General features: G+C 40.7%; 1 protein-coding gene across 2 annotated transcripts in view; it reads left to right on the top strand.

Moving 5' to 3' along the window:
- Nucleotides 1–16,284, top strand: part of wdr25 (WD repeat domain 25) — a 28,827-nt gene extending 12,543 nt beyond the window's left edge. The window contains exons 4-7 of one of the 2 annotated variants that reach the window (XM_050061205.1): nt 7,419–7,549; nt 11,601–11,771; nt 12,401–12,541; nt 15,423–16,284. In XM_050061205.1, coding sequence (XP_049917162.1) covers nt 7,419–7,549; nt 11,601–11,771; nt 12,401–12,541; nt 15,423–15,644 — 665 coding nt within the window. In that variant the 3' untranslated portion in view covers nt 15,645–16,284. The remainder of the gene's footprint in view (nt 1–7,418; nt 7,550–11,600; nt 11,772–12,400; nt 12,542–15,422) is intronic. The other variant, XM_050061204.1, reaches the window with a different exon arrangement.
- Nucleotides 16,285–16,860: the final 576 nt, after the last annotated feature.

Here is a 16,860-nt window from a genome sequence, read left to right as displayed (position 1 = left end):
AAGCTACCCCCCCCCCCCCCCCCCCCCCCCCCCCACACACACACACACACACACACACACACACACATCAGTCCTGTACCAAATCTCTCTATTTTTTTAACGATATTTTATCCTCCTTTTTATTTTCTTACTGATATTATTATTTGTTTAGAAATTCAATAAATCGTATTGTTACTGAGGATGAGGTTCTGCAGGTCGGATGTGTGCTGGCACTGCACAGCAGTAAGCATTCCTATGGTAGTGCGAGATGAAGGAAATTTAATTCTGTTGCATATTAATAGGGGAGTTGGGGATTCCTGCCCAGTTTCTTCATAATTGTAGTGCAATTTATTGTGTTATAGCGAAGACCTCGGCACTGACATCATATTCAAGCAGTTAAAAGAACATAGAGGCCAAGCTGCATAATGTGCCTCATAATAATTTAAATACAGGCTGACATAACTGCGTCTGACATAACCATCACAAATGGTAAGCTATAGCTCCAGAGGATTACACATATGACACACTCACAACAGGGCTGCACCGAGGTGCTGGCATCATTATGACAGTGCTGTTTGAAAAATTAATGAGGCTCCCAACATTCATGCAGCATATGTGTTAACACTAGATCTACCAAGAGTGATGGGGCACTGAGGGAGCTGAGTGTTTGCCACATCAGGCTGTAATCAGGACGAATTTGATCTTTACGCTCTTCACAGTAATGCCGAGCCTCTCAACTCTAACAAGGAAGGCAGCTGGGCCCATTCTGTTCAACTGAGCTCCCTTTGGAGATGTCTGCAGGCCCTTTAATGATCAGTGAGAGTCTTACGGGACATCTGACCATGTATTTCACCACATGTACCCAACCAAATGCTGCACCAATTGGTATGTTTAAAGAGAAATGGAATTATAAAGGAGCCTCTGCATTCAGCATGGCGTGTGGGCCCATTTTGCTCGGCCGTCTTTGCAGTTGTTCCTGTGTCCAATTTAATTTGTAGAATCTTATATCCACTCCCAGTGGGCCACAGGCAGGCTGTCACAGCTGAATAGCAAAAGTAGAGGGAGAGGAGGATATAGAGAAGGAGCAGGTTAAGAGGCATAATGCAGAAAGAGGAGAGGAAGATTGTGAGAGAAAGAAACCAAGAGAGGCAGAATAAATTCAGAGAAAGAGAAACAGCAAGAGCAGGAGTTGGGGAGTGGAATAAATGAATTTCATCTGGAGGGCATTAGTGTGAAGTGGCAGCTGTTGTCCAGCGCTTTCATGGCTGTCCTTGGAAAAGCTGATTGGCAGAGGCTGGCGCAGGAAACTATGCCCATATACCCACAGGCTGCCACAGGTTGACGTGTCAGTTGGTGCATGTGTATGCAGAACTTGAGTCTTCTGTCCAGATCCCTTCAGGCGCTGGCAGACAGGAGATTGTCCTTGCCTTCCAAAAAAACAATAATACACAAAGATAGTGCCAGTACTGGAGTGGGCTTGTGCGGGGCCCCTCCACCTCTCTTTGGCTTTGCAGAATCAGATTTTGATGAATGTAGCTAAAGGCTTCAACAATAGTTCAGCTGTAAGATGGAGTTTCACAGCATTGCAATGCATTACTTTTTTCAAAAAATGAACTACAAGATACATGTGTCAGAAGTGCAAGGGCAAAATAATGAGTCACACTGAGGGTTTGATACTGGGGGTCATCCCACAGAGAGAAGTTTGTTTTAAAAAATATCAGTATGAGCCAACCATGCAATCTATGTGACCAAGTGCTCTTTCCTTTTCTCAACAAAATTCACATCTTGTTTCATAAAAGAAATCAGCATTTGTACCAGATTTTTATAATGTTCACCCATGGCTTCTGGCTCAATGTTTTGATGTTAGACAAATTTTGCTGTAGTTACTTCAGGTATTATTTGTTAAAAGAACACATACCAGTTATTGTGCTATGAAAAGCCTTTTTAACTTGCAGGAACTAAGCAAAAATATACTTATGACTGCAAAAAATGTAATGTTCTGAACAGTAGGTATAAGCTATTTTCTGAACATTCTACCTATTTTACAGTGAAACATCAGTATTTTGGGATTCTTTATCTCCAAAACATACCCTTTGTTAATTTGATCATAACCAGGGCTGGTTATCGGTACTTAATGCCTTCAAGGTATCAGCAGAAATAACCCAGTACCAAGCAATATTGAAACTTCTCCAGTCAAACAATGCCTGCATTTGATCCTTTTTGTACCCAGATCTAGACAGCTGTTGTTCTTTGATTTAACTTGACATGTGGTTGGCCAATTTTGCAGCAGCTACAGCTAGGGGTGGGCAATAAGGCCCTAAAATAATATCACAATATTTCAGGGTGTTTTTGCAACAACGATATTCTTGACGATATGAGAAGTTAGTAAAAAAGAAAAAATATATATTATTAATTTAAGAAAATAGAATTGCAACAAAATAAGTGATATAGTTTAACAGTTTGCCTTCAGATATTCAGTAAAACTCTCGTTTCTTTAGTTTGTGAACAACAACAGTAACTCAGAGTGAGATTCAGATTCTGTATACAATATTATAGTATGTACCCTGGGATCTCTATATATAAATCAACAGGTGATTTCCTTCTTTTAGTAAAATCCTAAATGACTGAGTTGGGTTATACCAGCATTATCATAAACGAGATGACATGGCACACCCCTAGCTACAACTCATACAGTCTGTGGTTTGGTGAAGTCGAGCATGGTGTGTTTGATGGAGTTGGCAGTTCAGTGTGTCGAGATGCCACCAAAACGTTCGAAAGTTTGCTGGTGGCGTTTTACGCAACTGAGTGCTTCCATGCACATCATGGGTATGGAATGAAGTAGGAAAAAAAGGTATCAGATAAAGAACTCTACTGGTGTCAGTATTGCTTTAAGGGCAGTGGTATTTTTTACTGGTATTATAATTTTTTAAATGATATGAGACTAACCTAAGAGTTTTAATTGATATCTGTTTCCTATAAAGTTTTAAATAATAATGGCATCATGACTTTTTAAAATTTGGTTTGTCTGTTTGTATTTCCTGAGGTATTTTTCATTTCACCTCTTTGATACCTCCGTCACATGTATAGGGAGGTAACCAGTGGCTGTATAAACACAGGAAGCACTGCACCTCAGGAGACAATGCATGCAGCAGCACACACATACACACACACACACACACACACACACACACACACACACACACACACACATACACACACAGGAACATTTAATTCAAATGCCACCAGCAAGCATACGTGCACATTGACCTACTTTGATAGCTTCATGTTACAGCGGTAACCTGCTGAGGCTGACACAGGTTTTACATCATTTGCATTCTGCAGTGACTGTGGCATTTATAAGTCACTTGAACAGTACACGTGTAATAAAAGTGAAGACATTGCTATATTTTAATACATTCTTTGTATGCTCCTGTGATGATATGATTCAAAAGCCTGCGACATGAAGTATCTGTGCATTTGGTGTTTTGAAGTTACATCATACTTGATTTATTTTTACTTTTCGAGGGCCCCATCTCCCTGTCCCCTCCAGCAATTATGCCTCATACCCTTATTGCGAATGTCTACAGTATTAAGTATAATTTGAAACACTTGTGTCATCAGCAACCCTTGATGGGAAACAAGAGTGATAACTGGTGCCCACTTGTGCTTCCACGAATATCTAAGTATGCAGACGTACTCTCTTTTTATGCTGAGTTATTATTGTGAGGGTGCTAATTGAACACTTGATCACAGAAACAGATCAGACCTTAATTATCAAGGTAAAGCTGCAACACTACAATGCATAAACACCTCCTAAATATAGCCGGAGGTTAGTCAGCGTTTCAGACTAGTTAAAGATATGCCTTATTAAGCCTGTTTCCAAAATATTTTTGGACGTGGCTTGTCAAAACCAAATAATGTGCTCCTAACCTTTGCTTATGCAGTGACAGCACCCTGCTTTGGTGGATCCGATAATGAGGCAGAATATCCATTTCATCCCAGCTTCCCTCTGCTCTAAGGGGCTCATCCCAATCATCCCTAATGTCCTCTGCACTGTAGTCATCCACTGTGTGTGTCAGCTCTACAGCGTGATCACAGTTCTTCCAAGACTACAAAGTAAACTATCGTGAGTGGAGGGACGGATCACTGCAGACTTCTCTTATCTCCCCTCTCAAGCAAGCCAATTAATCTTGCTTAATTAAAACATGACGAGGCCCTATTTATTATGAGGAGAATGTTGATTTCTCATCGTCTTGCCAAACACGAGTTTTAAATCTCGATGACAGATCTTCTCCGTATCGCTACGGGTAAGCCAATTAAGCAGGAAGTGTGAGCCCGACGAAATTGCCTGTTAAAACTTTGGATCAATGCAATCGAATTTGGGAGCGTGCTAGTCCGCCGTTAAGTGAAAGAAGGTCCATTTTTGCTGCAGTTTATTAGCTGTGGCTCATTCCCTCCTTCTATAAAAGGCTTGGTAAGAACTTCCCAGAACAAGTATGTAATGAAGTGCATTTTTTTTGTTGTGGGCTAAGACTGTTTTCGATGGGGTCTTTGTTGTTTGTTCGATGAATTAATGAGCAGCCATCGAACCCTGAGGTGTTCTACTTTGCATAGCCTTTGACAGAGCTGCTGGCTCATAGTCTGGCTCGGCTCCTCGCGTAGCCCTCTTCATCGTTTTCCCAGGAAACTAATTTTTTGGTCGCACCCTGTCAGGCTTAATTATATTTAAGCCCCTCAGTGTTTTTGTTTTGTTTTTAAGTATGACATTTTTTAATTGATTTTAGATAAAGCCGCCTCTAGCCAAAACAGTTTTTTCCTTATTCTGGTTTCTCTTCTCTACATTAGAATGTCTTTGTTAGTTTAGATTATCATTTCGTCTGGAGCGGTGTTTAAATCAGGCTGCTGTCTAGAAATATCACAGACACACGCTAGCAAACGTGATGCAACCCCACACGCTACAGCTGTGCAGTCTTTGGTCAGTCGCATCACCCACTGTCATTAAAACGAGTTAGAGACAGACAGTTGAGTCGCTGAACTGTTCTGGGGCATCCAATGACAAAAATAGTCTCACTTCATCACAAGCAACTGTCCGTGGTTTATGTGAAGCTTTTTTTAGTGGCAGAAAGACATGTGATCAAAACCTGATGGATGTAGCGTGTAAACAAGCTCACGCCCTGCCTCTGACCCGGAGCGATCACAGAAAGCTTCTCATCCTTTTACTCTAACATTGTTCCTTCATGAATTTTAGAAGGTACTCTGATCTGGGAGCACTATCTTTGGCAGCGGCTTACAGCATGATTTACTGTACCTTTTATCAGCGAGCTTGTTTTAGAATCACTCTGTTTATAAGCTGAGGTGAAGGCACAATTTGATTACACACACGTTTACTGCACGGGTATCTAATGGGTGCTTTGCAAAGGAGGTTTGGATCCTCACAGTGCGCTCAGTTAATAAACCAAATAGAAGCTTCAGCTGATTTTACACCTCAAAGAAGATGTAGTTAAAATTTATGTTGTTTTTAGTTTAGTCTTGACAGCTGAGATAAAGACAAAATGTGTAATTGAGCTTTTCATGTGTCATAAACTGAAGTTTGTCTTAATTCATTCCTTTGATAATCTGAACCTTTTTATTCTTTTTGAATGTACACAGAATGTACTTTCTTCTCTCCGCACTGAACACATCAAAGAAGCTTAACAACTTACAAACTCATTCATGTAGAGTATATTGGCTTGTTCAGACAGATGTGTGTAGCAGCAGCAGGAGTGATACTCCTCGCGGCAGAGATTAAACAGTAATAAGGTGATTGCTTTGGCAGCCCCGGCGACTAAGGGAAATGTCGGGGCCCAGAGAGAACAGAAACCAGCCAGGGGTCAGAGTTGAGCTGGAAACGAGTTCCTCAGAGCTGAGTAGGCAAAATGCTCCGGTGCAAGCACTGCATACACTCACATATACACAGCATCAGGATGCTGAGCCGAGAAGCATCACTGTTTCCTTACTACGTGTATCACAAATGAAAAAGGTGCTTTCATTCATGTTCAAGTCTTAAATGGTCAAAATGTCAACATAGTATTGTTTCAAGGATCTTAGAAGATAAAAAATAAAAAATATCTGCCCCCGACTAAGAATTTTCCTAGTCAACCAATAGTCGTCATTTAGGGCCATTAGGTGTGACAAAGAGTAGTATCAGTAACATTGTTAACACTGTAAAAAACGTACTAATGAACCTTCATTAATACAGGCCTATATTTTATCTACAAGTGCACGTCACACACTGAGTGAGCCGTCTGTTAATGATGCTGTTGGCAAAGCAGTAATGATTGTGCTAAGTGGCTAATGGGCATGTAGCTACTGACATGTTTCAGATGATACGTCACGTTTGCAGTAGACCAATGAAGATGAGTTTACATATCACCTTGGGTTCGTCCTTCACCTTCTCAAAATGATCCCACACTTTGGATTTCCTGCCCGACATGTTATTAACTAGCCTGTATGATAACCGCAGGTACCAGCCCTGGAAATTAATGTGACTCCTGTCTGACTGCTGAGCGTGGCCACTTCCTGTGTCTTTCCTTTCAAATTAAATTCCCACATGGTCCAGTCATATACTGTAGGTTTCGATTTATTTTGACGAGGTGCAGCTCCTAATAGAGTTTCACGTTGTTGTTTTTTTCCTGTAACTAAGCGACCAATGAAATCTTGCCAACTAATGATTTTTCTGGTCGACCAACATTTGGTCAGCGTTTGTGGGCAGCCCTGTAGTCATGGCAGCTAATGATGGCAACAGAAAACAAATGCGCACAGGAAAACGTGTAAGGCAAAGCCGAATTTTATGTTGGACTAGAATGTATTAGTTCATATTACTTAATTAGTTATTTCGTTATCAGTTAATCTGCAGACTATTTTCTAGTTTGAGTAGTCATTTTGTCTGTAAAATGTTAGAAAAAAGCACCCATTATAATTTCCTTGAGTCCAAGTCAACATCTTGGAACGTTTTGTTTTGCCCTGCTTACAGTGAAATCCATAAAAGAGTAAGTTTACTGTCATATCTGGCAAAAGAAAGCATAAATCCTCGTACAAATATTTGCCTCGAGAAAGGACTAAAATGATTATTTGGTTTTCAAAATAGTTGCAGAATAATTTTCTATCAATTGAAAATGATTAATTGTTGACTAACCATTGCTGCCTTATTTTTGGAGGTCATTAGAAAATATTTAGAATAAAAGTAAGATATTGTTAGGAAAAATAAATCAGGATAAAAAGTAACGGCATTTAGTGTATGACTGCAAGACAAATTGCTGTTATCATAAGAATATAATGTATGAAACACTTTGTTGCTTTTGTCGTGCTTCAGTTGTTTGATGTGTCATCCAGGAGTTAAATACTACAAAAGATGATTGATCTTGTTCTTTTCCCTCTTTCTTATTTCCTCTGCTCTGCAGGGCAGCAGCTAGTGAAATTGGACAACCAGTTCAAAGTGATGTGTGTGGTCCTGCATCCCAGCAACCCAGAGGTATTCCTGTGCGGAGGTTACAGCTCTGTGGTCAAGGCCTGGGACTCTCGCAGCTGCAAGGTCAAACTCATTAACCACTCTACAGTAGATTTGTCATTTTTATTGACTCTGGTTCACAGACTGTTGTTTGATCTTATAAATCAAAGGCAGGTACGCTCCCCACCCCCTCCTGCACACTCGCAGTGAAACACTAGTACAACAATAACCCAAGCTTTATTTCACTAAGAGGATAATGTTGCTGCATGCATAGAGGTAACACTGCAGGTTATCGTGCTAATTGTTGAAAGCAAATTTTAATTTCATGTGGGACTCATGAATTGTTCCCGTGAAGCTACAACCTCGTATTGCTATTAAGCTTAATGGACTGTTTTATATGATAATCCTATTCACCTCCTTCAAATCTGAATGCTCACATGTCATTTTTCCCCACGGCTAACTGAATCGTTTCCCTGCAGGGTTTTAGATTTAATACAGCGGGGATTGTCTCTGCCAGTAGGTGTCAATGTGAGTTGCAGAGTGAGTGTAGAACAGTCCTCAGCAAATAGGTTGTTAATGCCGTAGCTTCCTGGCTTCCTGTCTGTCTTAGCTCTGGGCTGTGTTCATCTTGCTTTGGGGCGAAATCACCACATTAGATGAAAGGGCCAAGACCCACAGGCACAACATTAAACCATTAGTGTGACGTCTCTCTAAAACAGACTCATTAGGTTGAACTGGATGCATGAGATTGCTCTACCATGTTATGTTAAAACTCGTTGATAAGAGCAGGAGTTTAAAGTTTGGTTCAAGTTACAAAGCAGAAGGAAGAAGCAGTTGAAGTTGCAGTTAGAGGTCAAGGGTTAAATTGTCTCAATGTGGAGTGGAGCTGCTAGCTGTTCGCTCGGTAGCTCTGAAATTAAAGATAATCACATAAGACACCCTGTGAAAATCTTATTTGATAAAACAGGGCCAGTAAAGGAAGGTATTTAACCCAGGGGTTAAATTGGCCAGAGCTCACCAGAGCTGAGCTCCACCTCCTTCAGCATCACAGCGTTTCCAGCTCTCACAGTTTCGGAATAAAAGAATGACTGTCCAGGTTATTTAATGTAGAAATCCATGGTATACATTGGCAGTCTGAAAAGCATCCGATGTGAGTAAAGTCGTGTCTTCATCAGGGTATATAAACACATACCCCCTGATGAAACGCGTAGGTCATCCACGTATTAATAAAGGATTTTTACTCACAATCGGAGTGCCTTGGATGCTTTTCAGACTACCAGCGTATACCATGGACTTCGCATGTTGAACAGTCATTTTCTTTTGTTCCTATGTGACTACTTGACTACACCTGATTTTTTACCGTCGGCCTATGCGGACACTTTCAGCTGCTGTTCTTCTTCTTAGAGTCAGCTGCTAACTGCTAACAGCTGCTTTTCAAATCTCCCTTTGGTGGCTCACATACGACAGCCGTCCCGATCATGGTCCCTTCCTGTCCTGTTTACACAGTTGTCATTTTGGCGCTGTTACTGCCTCTGCTGCAGGCTTAAAGGCGAGACAACTCTGTCCTCCATTCCGTGATCGTACCTTTTATAAAGAACAGCAAGGCGACACAACACTGTGAAATACCTGCCTCGAACAGGCAGTGTAAAACAGGCTTTTTACTTTATTAAGTAGCTGTAGCCATCACACAGCAGTAAGATCAATATGTGTCTCCAAACTGAAAGAGGGGCTGTGCATAATTCACACATGTGGCACAGCAGCAGTACTTTAAGTTTATAATTTCCCACTGCAGATGGATGTGACAACACTCTATGCCAGTTACTTAGTTTGTGTGGCTGCTTTCTTTGCAGGCACTAGAGGTGGGCGTGGCAGAGAGTCATCAGCCAAATGGCACCACTTGGGCCCTGTTAGCTAGTGCTCTTTTAAAAACCCTCTTGGAACTGAGTTGCGAGCCCTTTCCTACATGAGACACCTATTAAGTTTGTGGTTGATGTTTCTGCTTGTGTTGGTGCGCCATACCACATTGCACTTAAACACTTTTCCACTCATGCACCCACCTACACTGCTGAACTTACTGATTACATATGCCACTGTTACAGTAGTTTAACTTTTCTTCTTTCTTTTCTTATGTTATTTTTTTATTAATATAAAGATTAGCAACACGAAAGGTTAAGCTAATTAAAGAGTAGCATCATAGGAAAACTTTAACAGTGGCATTTGTAATCAGTAAGTTCAGCAGTGTAGGTGGGTGCATGAGTGAGAAAGTGTGTAAGTGCAATGTGTGATGCAGCAGATGACGACTACACAAAAGTAAAGTGTTTAGAGTAAGTTTATTAAAGTTTAACTTAAACTAGCGGCCACATTAACATTGGATTTGGATGATTTTTTTGTTATCAAATACAGATAAATAGAATACATACGTATATAAGATGTTATTATGACACTGCCTTACTCTGATAGCAGCTTCCCTTACTGTGTTAATACCATAGAAGGTAGAATGAAATCAGAATGAACATTAGGATGAAGGTAGCAGGTCAGAATGACAGACATTTTTATGCGTAGCGGGCTAACTTCGTATAAACTCCCATATAATAAGAAACCAACTTGCAGCAAATAGCTAACTTACTGAGACAAGGTTTTGCAGTAATGACCAAACGAACCGTGGAGTTGCACAAAGCATAAAGTGATGTCTTTCGTGCAATATCTCCATTGCCTTGATGCTTGAGAGGAATTTAGGAGTGCTGGATTTAATTACTTCACATTTTTATTGGTAGGTCATCGAATTCTGGTAATACTATGTCAAACTAGTGAGTGTGACACACTGATGTGTCTTGTCACCATAACAACTAACAACAATTGCCATTTTCTTTTATGCTAGTCAAGTGACTACAGCAAACAGTTCAGTATCTGTTCTAGTTTCAATCTATTTCTGTGGTTAGTACTAAAGCAGCAGAGCAGCATTAGCAGAAACACTGTGATCAACTGTCACAAATACTTTGGTATGAGATCACAAAGTGAGGAAAAGGAGGGACTGAGTATTTAAAAGCAGAGATCACTGACACATTGCACTGCTGTTATCATTTTGTCTTCCCACCTTAAAAATAATCTTTGCAACCTTAAGTGTCATATTTGCTGAAACTGTCACTATATTCTGAAAAAGTATATGAGACAGTGTGTCAAAAAAAACATGTCCCTCCTCCCCTCTGACTGCCTCTAACGGCATTTGCTACAATCAGACCATGCAGCAACGACCAATCAGAGCAGAGAAGTCTCTATCCCAGCTGTCAATCATGTCAATGGCTCAGTGAATTGCAGTCAAACTAGGCAGTACTGATCAAATATGAATCAAGATTCTGTCAATGCATCGCCTATTTCTCGCCTCAGATGTTTTCAAAACATATTTTAGTGTACTGTTTAGCTGTAAAATGAGAAAGTTGGTCCGGCTCGTGGGTGGTGCTTGGTACTTTGGTCCACTGATTTCAACATAGCGGCTGGGTCGGCAACTTTCTTATTTTACAGCTAAACAGTACACTAAAATATGTCTATGAAAACATTTGAGGCAAGAAATGGGCAATGCAGTAACAGAATCTCTGATTGGTTGTTGGTCGATCGATCATGTGCAGTTAGGCCATTAGAAATGCTACAAGGCAGTAGAGTAAGCAGAGGAGTATGATTTTTTTCTGTCTCATTTAGTGCTGTGTGAATATAGTGACAGTTTCAGCAAATATGAAAAAAGTTATTAGTTATGTATATATATATATATATTTTTTTTTAGTAAGTTACCAGCTGTAAAAGTGTAAGTCCAGATGTTTCCCTCCGTCAAGTAAATTGCTCTTCTGAGATGAGTGCCATGAATGTTATTGTGTATTCAAACTAGAAGAGCTATAAAAGCATCATGGGATGGCTTCAACACTGATTCTAACTAAATTAACTATTATTAAATTCGGTATTAATAACTACTTGAGATTTTTCATATAGTAACACCTCCCATTATGTTGAAGATTAAAGAGAATTTCTTTGTGTTTTTACCATGAATTTTAAAGGGCTTGATGCTAATCTGTGTGTGTGTTTGTGTCGGGGTGCTTGTGTGTGTGTGTGTGTGTGTGTGTGTGTGTGTGTGTGTGCGTGATTCCAGGTGGTGAAAGCGTACAAAGCAGGGATCCAGCAGACCTTGGACATCCTGTTTCTGAGAGGTGGTGTGGACTTCATAACGAGCTCAGACTGCGTGAGCAGAGACTCTGCAGACCGCACCCTCATTGCCTGGGACTACCAGACCACAGCCAAGGTCTCCAACCAGATTTACCAGGTTAGAAAAGCAGTGTGTGAATGAGGAAACCTCACCCCTGAATGAATATAGTTCTTACTTCCCTATGGTGTTAAAATTATTGGCTAAAAGTCTTAAAAGCAGCTTCAATTCAGAAAAGGAAATTATATTTCTCATTAAAATACATTTCTGAAAATGTGTTAACTCCCTGATGTGAAACTAGTTGTAATTAGGTATGTTAAACTGGCATATTTTGACAGTGTTGAAGGAAGTGCCGCTCGACTGAATGCCACCTATTCTAAAAATGAGTTTTTAATAACCTCTGTGCTGTGTGTGTCCTTGAGTCAGTGTTTCTGCAGTTGAATCGAGAGTTTATTTTACAAAGCAGGAAGTCTTTGAAGTCTTGTAAATTCTTCATACTATTAATATGTAGGATGGACAAAATAACAGGTACAGTGTAGAATATAATACACAAACTGGCCTCAGAAACAAACATAGTAGATTGATTGCTTTATGAATGAAGCTTTTCTGTTACTTGTCCACCTGCTGCACATCTAAATGACACTCTAGTTGACATGCAGCTGACTTCATGGTTAGCAACAGCAAGAAAATGTCAAATGATGAATTAATTTCCCCTACGGATTTTGTCCCTCCACTCATTTGGCCACCAGGAGCGGTACACGTGCCCCAGCCTGGCTCTCCACCCACTGGAGGAGTCCTTTGTTGCCCAGACTAATGGAGACTACATTGCAGTGTTCTCCTCCCAGCAGCCCTATAGAATGAACAAGAGGCGGCGATACGAAGGACACAAGGTCAGTAACGACTGTGGCCTCGGGGGTGGGGGCAGGGCGGGTCGGGGGGGGTAACGCAGGCCTGATCAATACAGAATGTACATGCACACAAACAACTTCAGCAACATCCCACATGCACACAAAGCAAAAAGGCATCAGAATAAACCTATGCACACACACGGAGATGCTCATCATAACCTGCACAACACATAGTTGACATGTACCACAGATCCATAGCATGCTTTCCTCCACAGCACCCTCCCCCAAAACAAACACACTAAGCACAATACAATATTTCCACTGAGGGAGGCAAACAGAGCAGAATATGGCTGGCAAATATTACTGAAAGCATGTTGAGCTGCCGCCGTGGTGTCTGTTTGTTGAACCAAGAAAAATCCAGAGATGGACAGGAAACAAATTGGTATCTCACATTCCAGTGCTGTTTTTTTTTTTTCCTCCTTTGTTGATGGCCCTGAGTTGCAAAACACAACATTTTAAATCAACAAAACATAAAATGCAACATTCCAGAAAACACAAAGACATTTCATCTCTGAACTTTTTTCATGTTTTCTGTATTATATACCACTTTGAAGCCAACACTTCTAACAGAGTAAATGTCCCAGCAACAAATGAGTGTATCACACAACCTTTATTGTGATTATAAATACTTAATTGCGGCCTTTGTTGATCAAAAAACAAAGGATAGGTTCAGAGAATCCTCATGTTTCCATGTGTATATCAACAGAGTTATTGGTTACTGTAAACATTCCTCCTGAGTCCTGTCCATACTGATCCTTAACAGATTAAATAAGTTTCTTGTGTAATGTAACCTAAGAGATAAGGGACAAAATACACCTATCAGCCAAAACGTTAAAACCCCAGGTAGGTGAAGTGAATAACATCAATCATCTCCTTACAGTATAATGTTCTGCTGGGAAACATGGGCTCTGGCATCATTGTGGAAGTCACTTGACACACTCCACCCACCAAAACACCATTACCGACTGAGTACACCCTCTCATGGCAGCGGCACTCTTTGATGGCTGTGAGCCAACCCCCCCAGCAGGACCTTGAACTAGCCACACTGCAAAAACTGCTCAAGAATTGCCCGAGGAATGAGACAAAGAGCTTAAGGCATCGACCTGGCCTCAAAAGTCCCCAGATCCCAGTCGTCAGAGCATCTGCAGGACATGCTGGCACCCCAGAGGTACCTTGATACTTGGCTCTGACCTGTCAAGGCATGGCCCTCTGAGGGTGTCCTATGGTGTCTGGCACCAGAATGTAAACAGTGGATCCTTTGAGTCCTGTGGGTTGTGAGAGGGGTACCAGCATGTCCCACAGATGTTCAATCAGACTGGGATCTGGGGAATTCTGAGTCCAGGTCAACGCCTTGAGCCCTTTGTCTTGTTACTCAGGCCATTCCTGAGCATTGTTTGCAGTGTAGAACAGTGCATTATCCTGCTGGTGAGGCCACTGCCACATGGAGAGTCCCACTGCCATGAGGAAAGTGTGCTTGGTCTGACACAGTGTTTGGGTGGATGGAGTTCGTCAAGTGGCATCTACATGAATTGCCAGGACCCAAAGTTTCCACGCAGAGTGGTGCATTTTAATGAGGTAATTGATGTTACTCACTTGGATGCATGTAGCTTCAGCATTCTGGGTTAGACACACCCAGTGGTTATCTATCAAGCTTCAAGTACAGTCTCTGTTTAACCTTCCCTATTTTACACACATACAGTAAACACTACTGTAAAACACTACCAATTATTTTTTTGCATTCTGTTATCTTGAGATCACTAGTTAATTATTTCATCATCTCAAGAAAACAAGCTGTGTTATCTCGAGATAATCAACCTGTTATCAAGAGAAAACAAAAGGTTGTTTGCCCTTATTAATGTTTATCAGAGGTCAGGTGCACCCTGCCAGCATGCATACGTGGCAACTTGACAACTACAGCAACTGATTTAGGCCGAAAATGTCAGATACAAGGAACACCCACTATTGATCAACCTGTCAGACTGTACTTCAATCAAGGTTTAACACAGGCAGAGTAATGAATCAGTCATGAATCCTCCCCAACAGTCATGACAGTGATCACGAAGGCTGAAATTAGGCTTGATCAAATGAAGCAGACTTCGTTTAGGTTCTCCATAATCACCCTGTGATATTGATAGTGACAGTTGATCTCATTATCTGGAGAATTTGCCTTTTGTTTTCTGAAGAATCAACGTAAATTAACCAGATATCATGAGAAAATGAGCTTTGTTATCTCGAGAAATAATTGATATGGAATAACTGAATGAGTATATCGTTTATATAGACTTGAAAATATCCTTTAATCTCATGCTTAGTGTTATTTTGTGTCATCCTGCTCTTCCACACTTGTCAGTTTTGGCTGCAAGCAACAGGCATGGGAAGCCATTTGGATTATAATACAGTTGATGTTTAAATGCAGTAAAGGAGATTGTATTTATTTCTATACAAAGATTGCTCAATAGTGGGGCAGACTATTTAGGATTTAATTTGCCAATTTTACCTTAGTTACGTTACTTTCTTTTGCGCTATGAATATATATTGGTTTGTTAAATGGTATATTTTTTTCTGGAAATTCAATTGAAAAACAGTTCATAGAGCAAATAATCAGATCTATGGACGTTTCCTTTTATAATACCTTACAGGATTTTAAAAGAAATTCTTATAATAATATTGGTGTAAATGGGCTTCCATACAATTCAGAATGTCTGTTAACCCAGTGAATTAAATTAAACTATCACCTTGCATACATTCAGGGTCATTAAAGTCTGTAATCAGCTGCATCACACTCTGGTTATTACGCTGACGTGAAAAAGGCTCTTGGTGGGAGGTTTATGCATCGTAACTAACATATAGCCTCATGTCCTAGGTGGAGGGATACGCGGTGCACTGTGAGTTTTCTCCGGATGGAACTATCTTGGCATCGGGAAGCTCCACCGGCTCTGCTCACTTCTACGATTACCACAGCGCTCGTATGCTGCACACTCTCCACGCTCACAGCCAGCCCTGCCTGTGTGTTTCTCAGCATCCCGTCCTGCCTGCGACCGCGGCCACCTGCGACTGGGCCGGTGAGATCAAGGTCTGGCACTAAAGACTGTGAATGAACAAGTTTTTAAAAAAAGGGGGGGGCAAGAGAAGACTGTATTAAACTGAAAGCTTGTGCACATCCATCTTCAAGACTTTATCTCCCATAATCTCTTGGTATAAGATGATAAGAACTTGGCAAAGAAATGCTGGAAGTCAGCAAATCTACTATCAACTGACGCCTTTGAAAAACATTTTCCTACACTGTGTATCCTGCAAAGCTTTCTTGTTATTTTAACAACCACCCACATCTTCATTCCCGTTCATATGAACTTGCACTGGCACAAGAACAACAGACTCTATTGTGTAAATCCTACTATAAGCATGTTTTTCATATTTGGCCCGTCTCATATTGTTGTAACATCCTGAAAACAGCGAGAGATACACAGCGGAGATAAAAGGAAGTTTCTCTACAGTTCAAAGAGTGAAGTATTGTTATGAGTTTTATCTTCAGTGGAAGGTGGTGGGAAAACAGTCTGGATGCGCACACAAACACAACCTTAATGCTTATATGCTCAGCTTTCCACTCCAAAAACAGCGAGGGACTTCATCACCATGTTCTTGAAGTTTTTGTCAAAACAAAAAGCAAAAAAAATATCTCTTTGGGCATTTTCTAATCAGTAGTGTTTTTCATTTCACATTCTGCATACACATCACTTTTCCTCTATGCCTTTTTGTTCTCACTGCTCTGATATGACATTTTATTTTCACACTGACAGCTTAAAGCATCACAGAGAGACAACCAGAGAACTAAAGAAAATACGCAGACATCTGTCAAAACATTGCCAGGTTCTTCCAAAATCCTGCCAGTCAACAACAGAGCAGTGAAGTGCAGACAGATGCTTGTGATCTTTATTCAGTATCTAGCAGAACAGTCCTTAAAATACACTTTGCTGTTTGGTGCCGAGGGAAATTCTAATGGCTCAGTACTTTTTGTAGCCCCTGTGGTTGTTTATACTGCAGTTAATTATACTTCAGCTGACATTGTTGTTGTCTTAAAGGACCAATAAGCAATTTGTGAAGCCGAATAATAATTGGTATGTGCAAAGTGGCGAAAACTACTGCTGTTTTTGAGTAATCCCTGTGTGTTTTTGCAGGCTAGCAGCAGCTATAGAATATCATTAATGTTAAAACAATTAGACAGGGTGAAACAATACGACCTCAAAAGGGTGGAAAAGACCAAATAAAGTTTAAGAAAACCTTGGTGAACATTGGAGGGCCTT

The sequence above is a fragment of the Epinephelus moara genome, chromosome 14 (genome assembly GCF_006386435.1).
Source record: "Epinephelus moara isolate mb chromosome 14, YSFRI_EMoa_1.0, whole genome shotgun sequence".
Classification (NCBI taxonomy): Eukaryota; Metazoa; Chordata; class Actinopteri; order Perciformes; family Serranidae; genus Epinephelus; species Epinephelus moara.
Note: the sequence above shows the minus strand (reverse complement) of the source record. Positions and strands in the feature narration are given on the sequence as shown.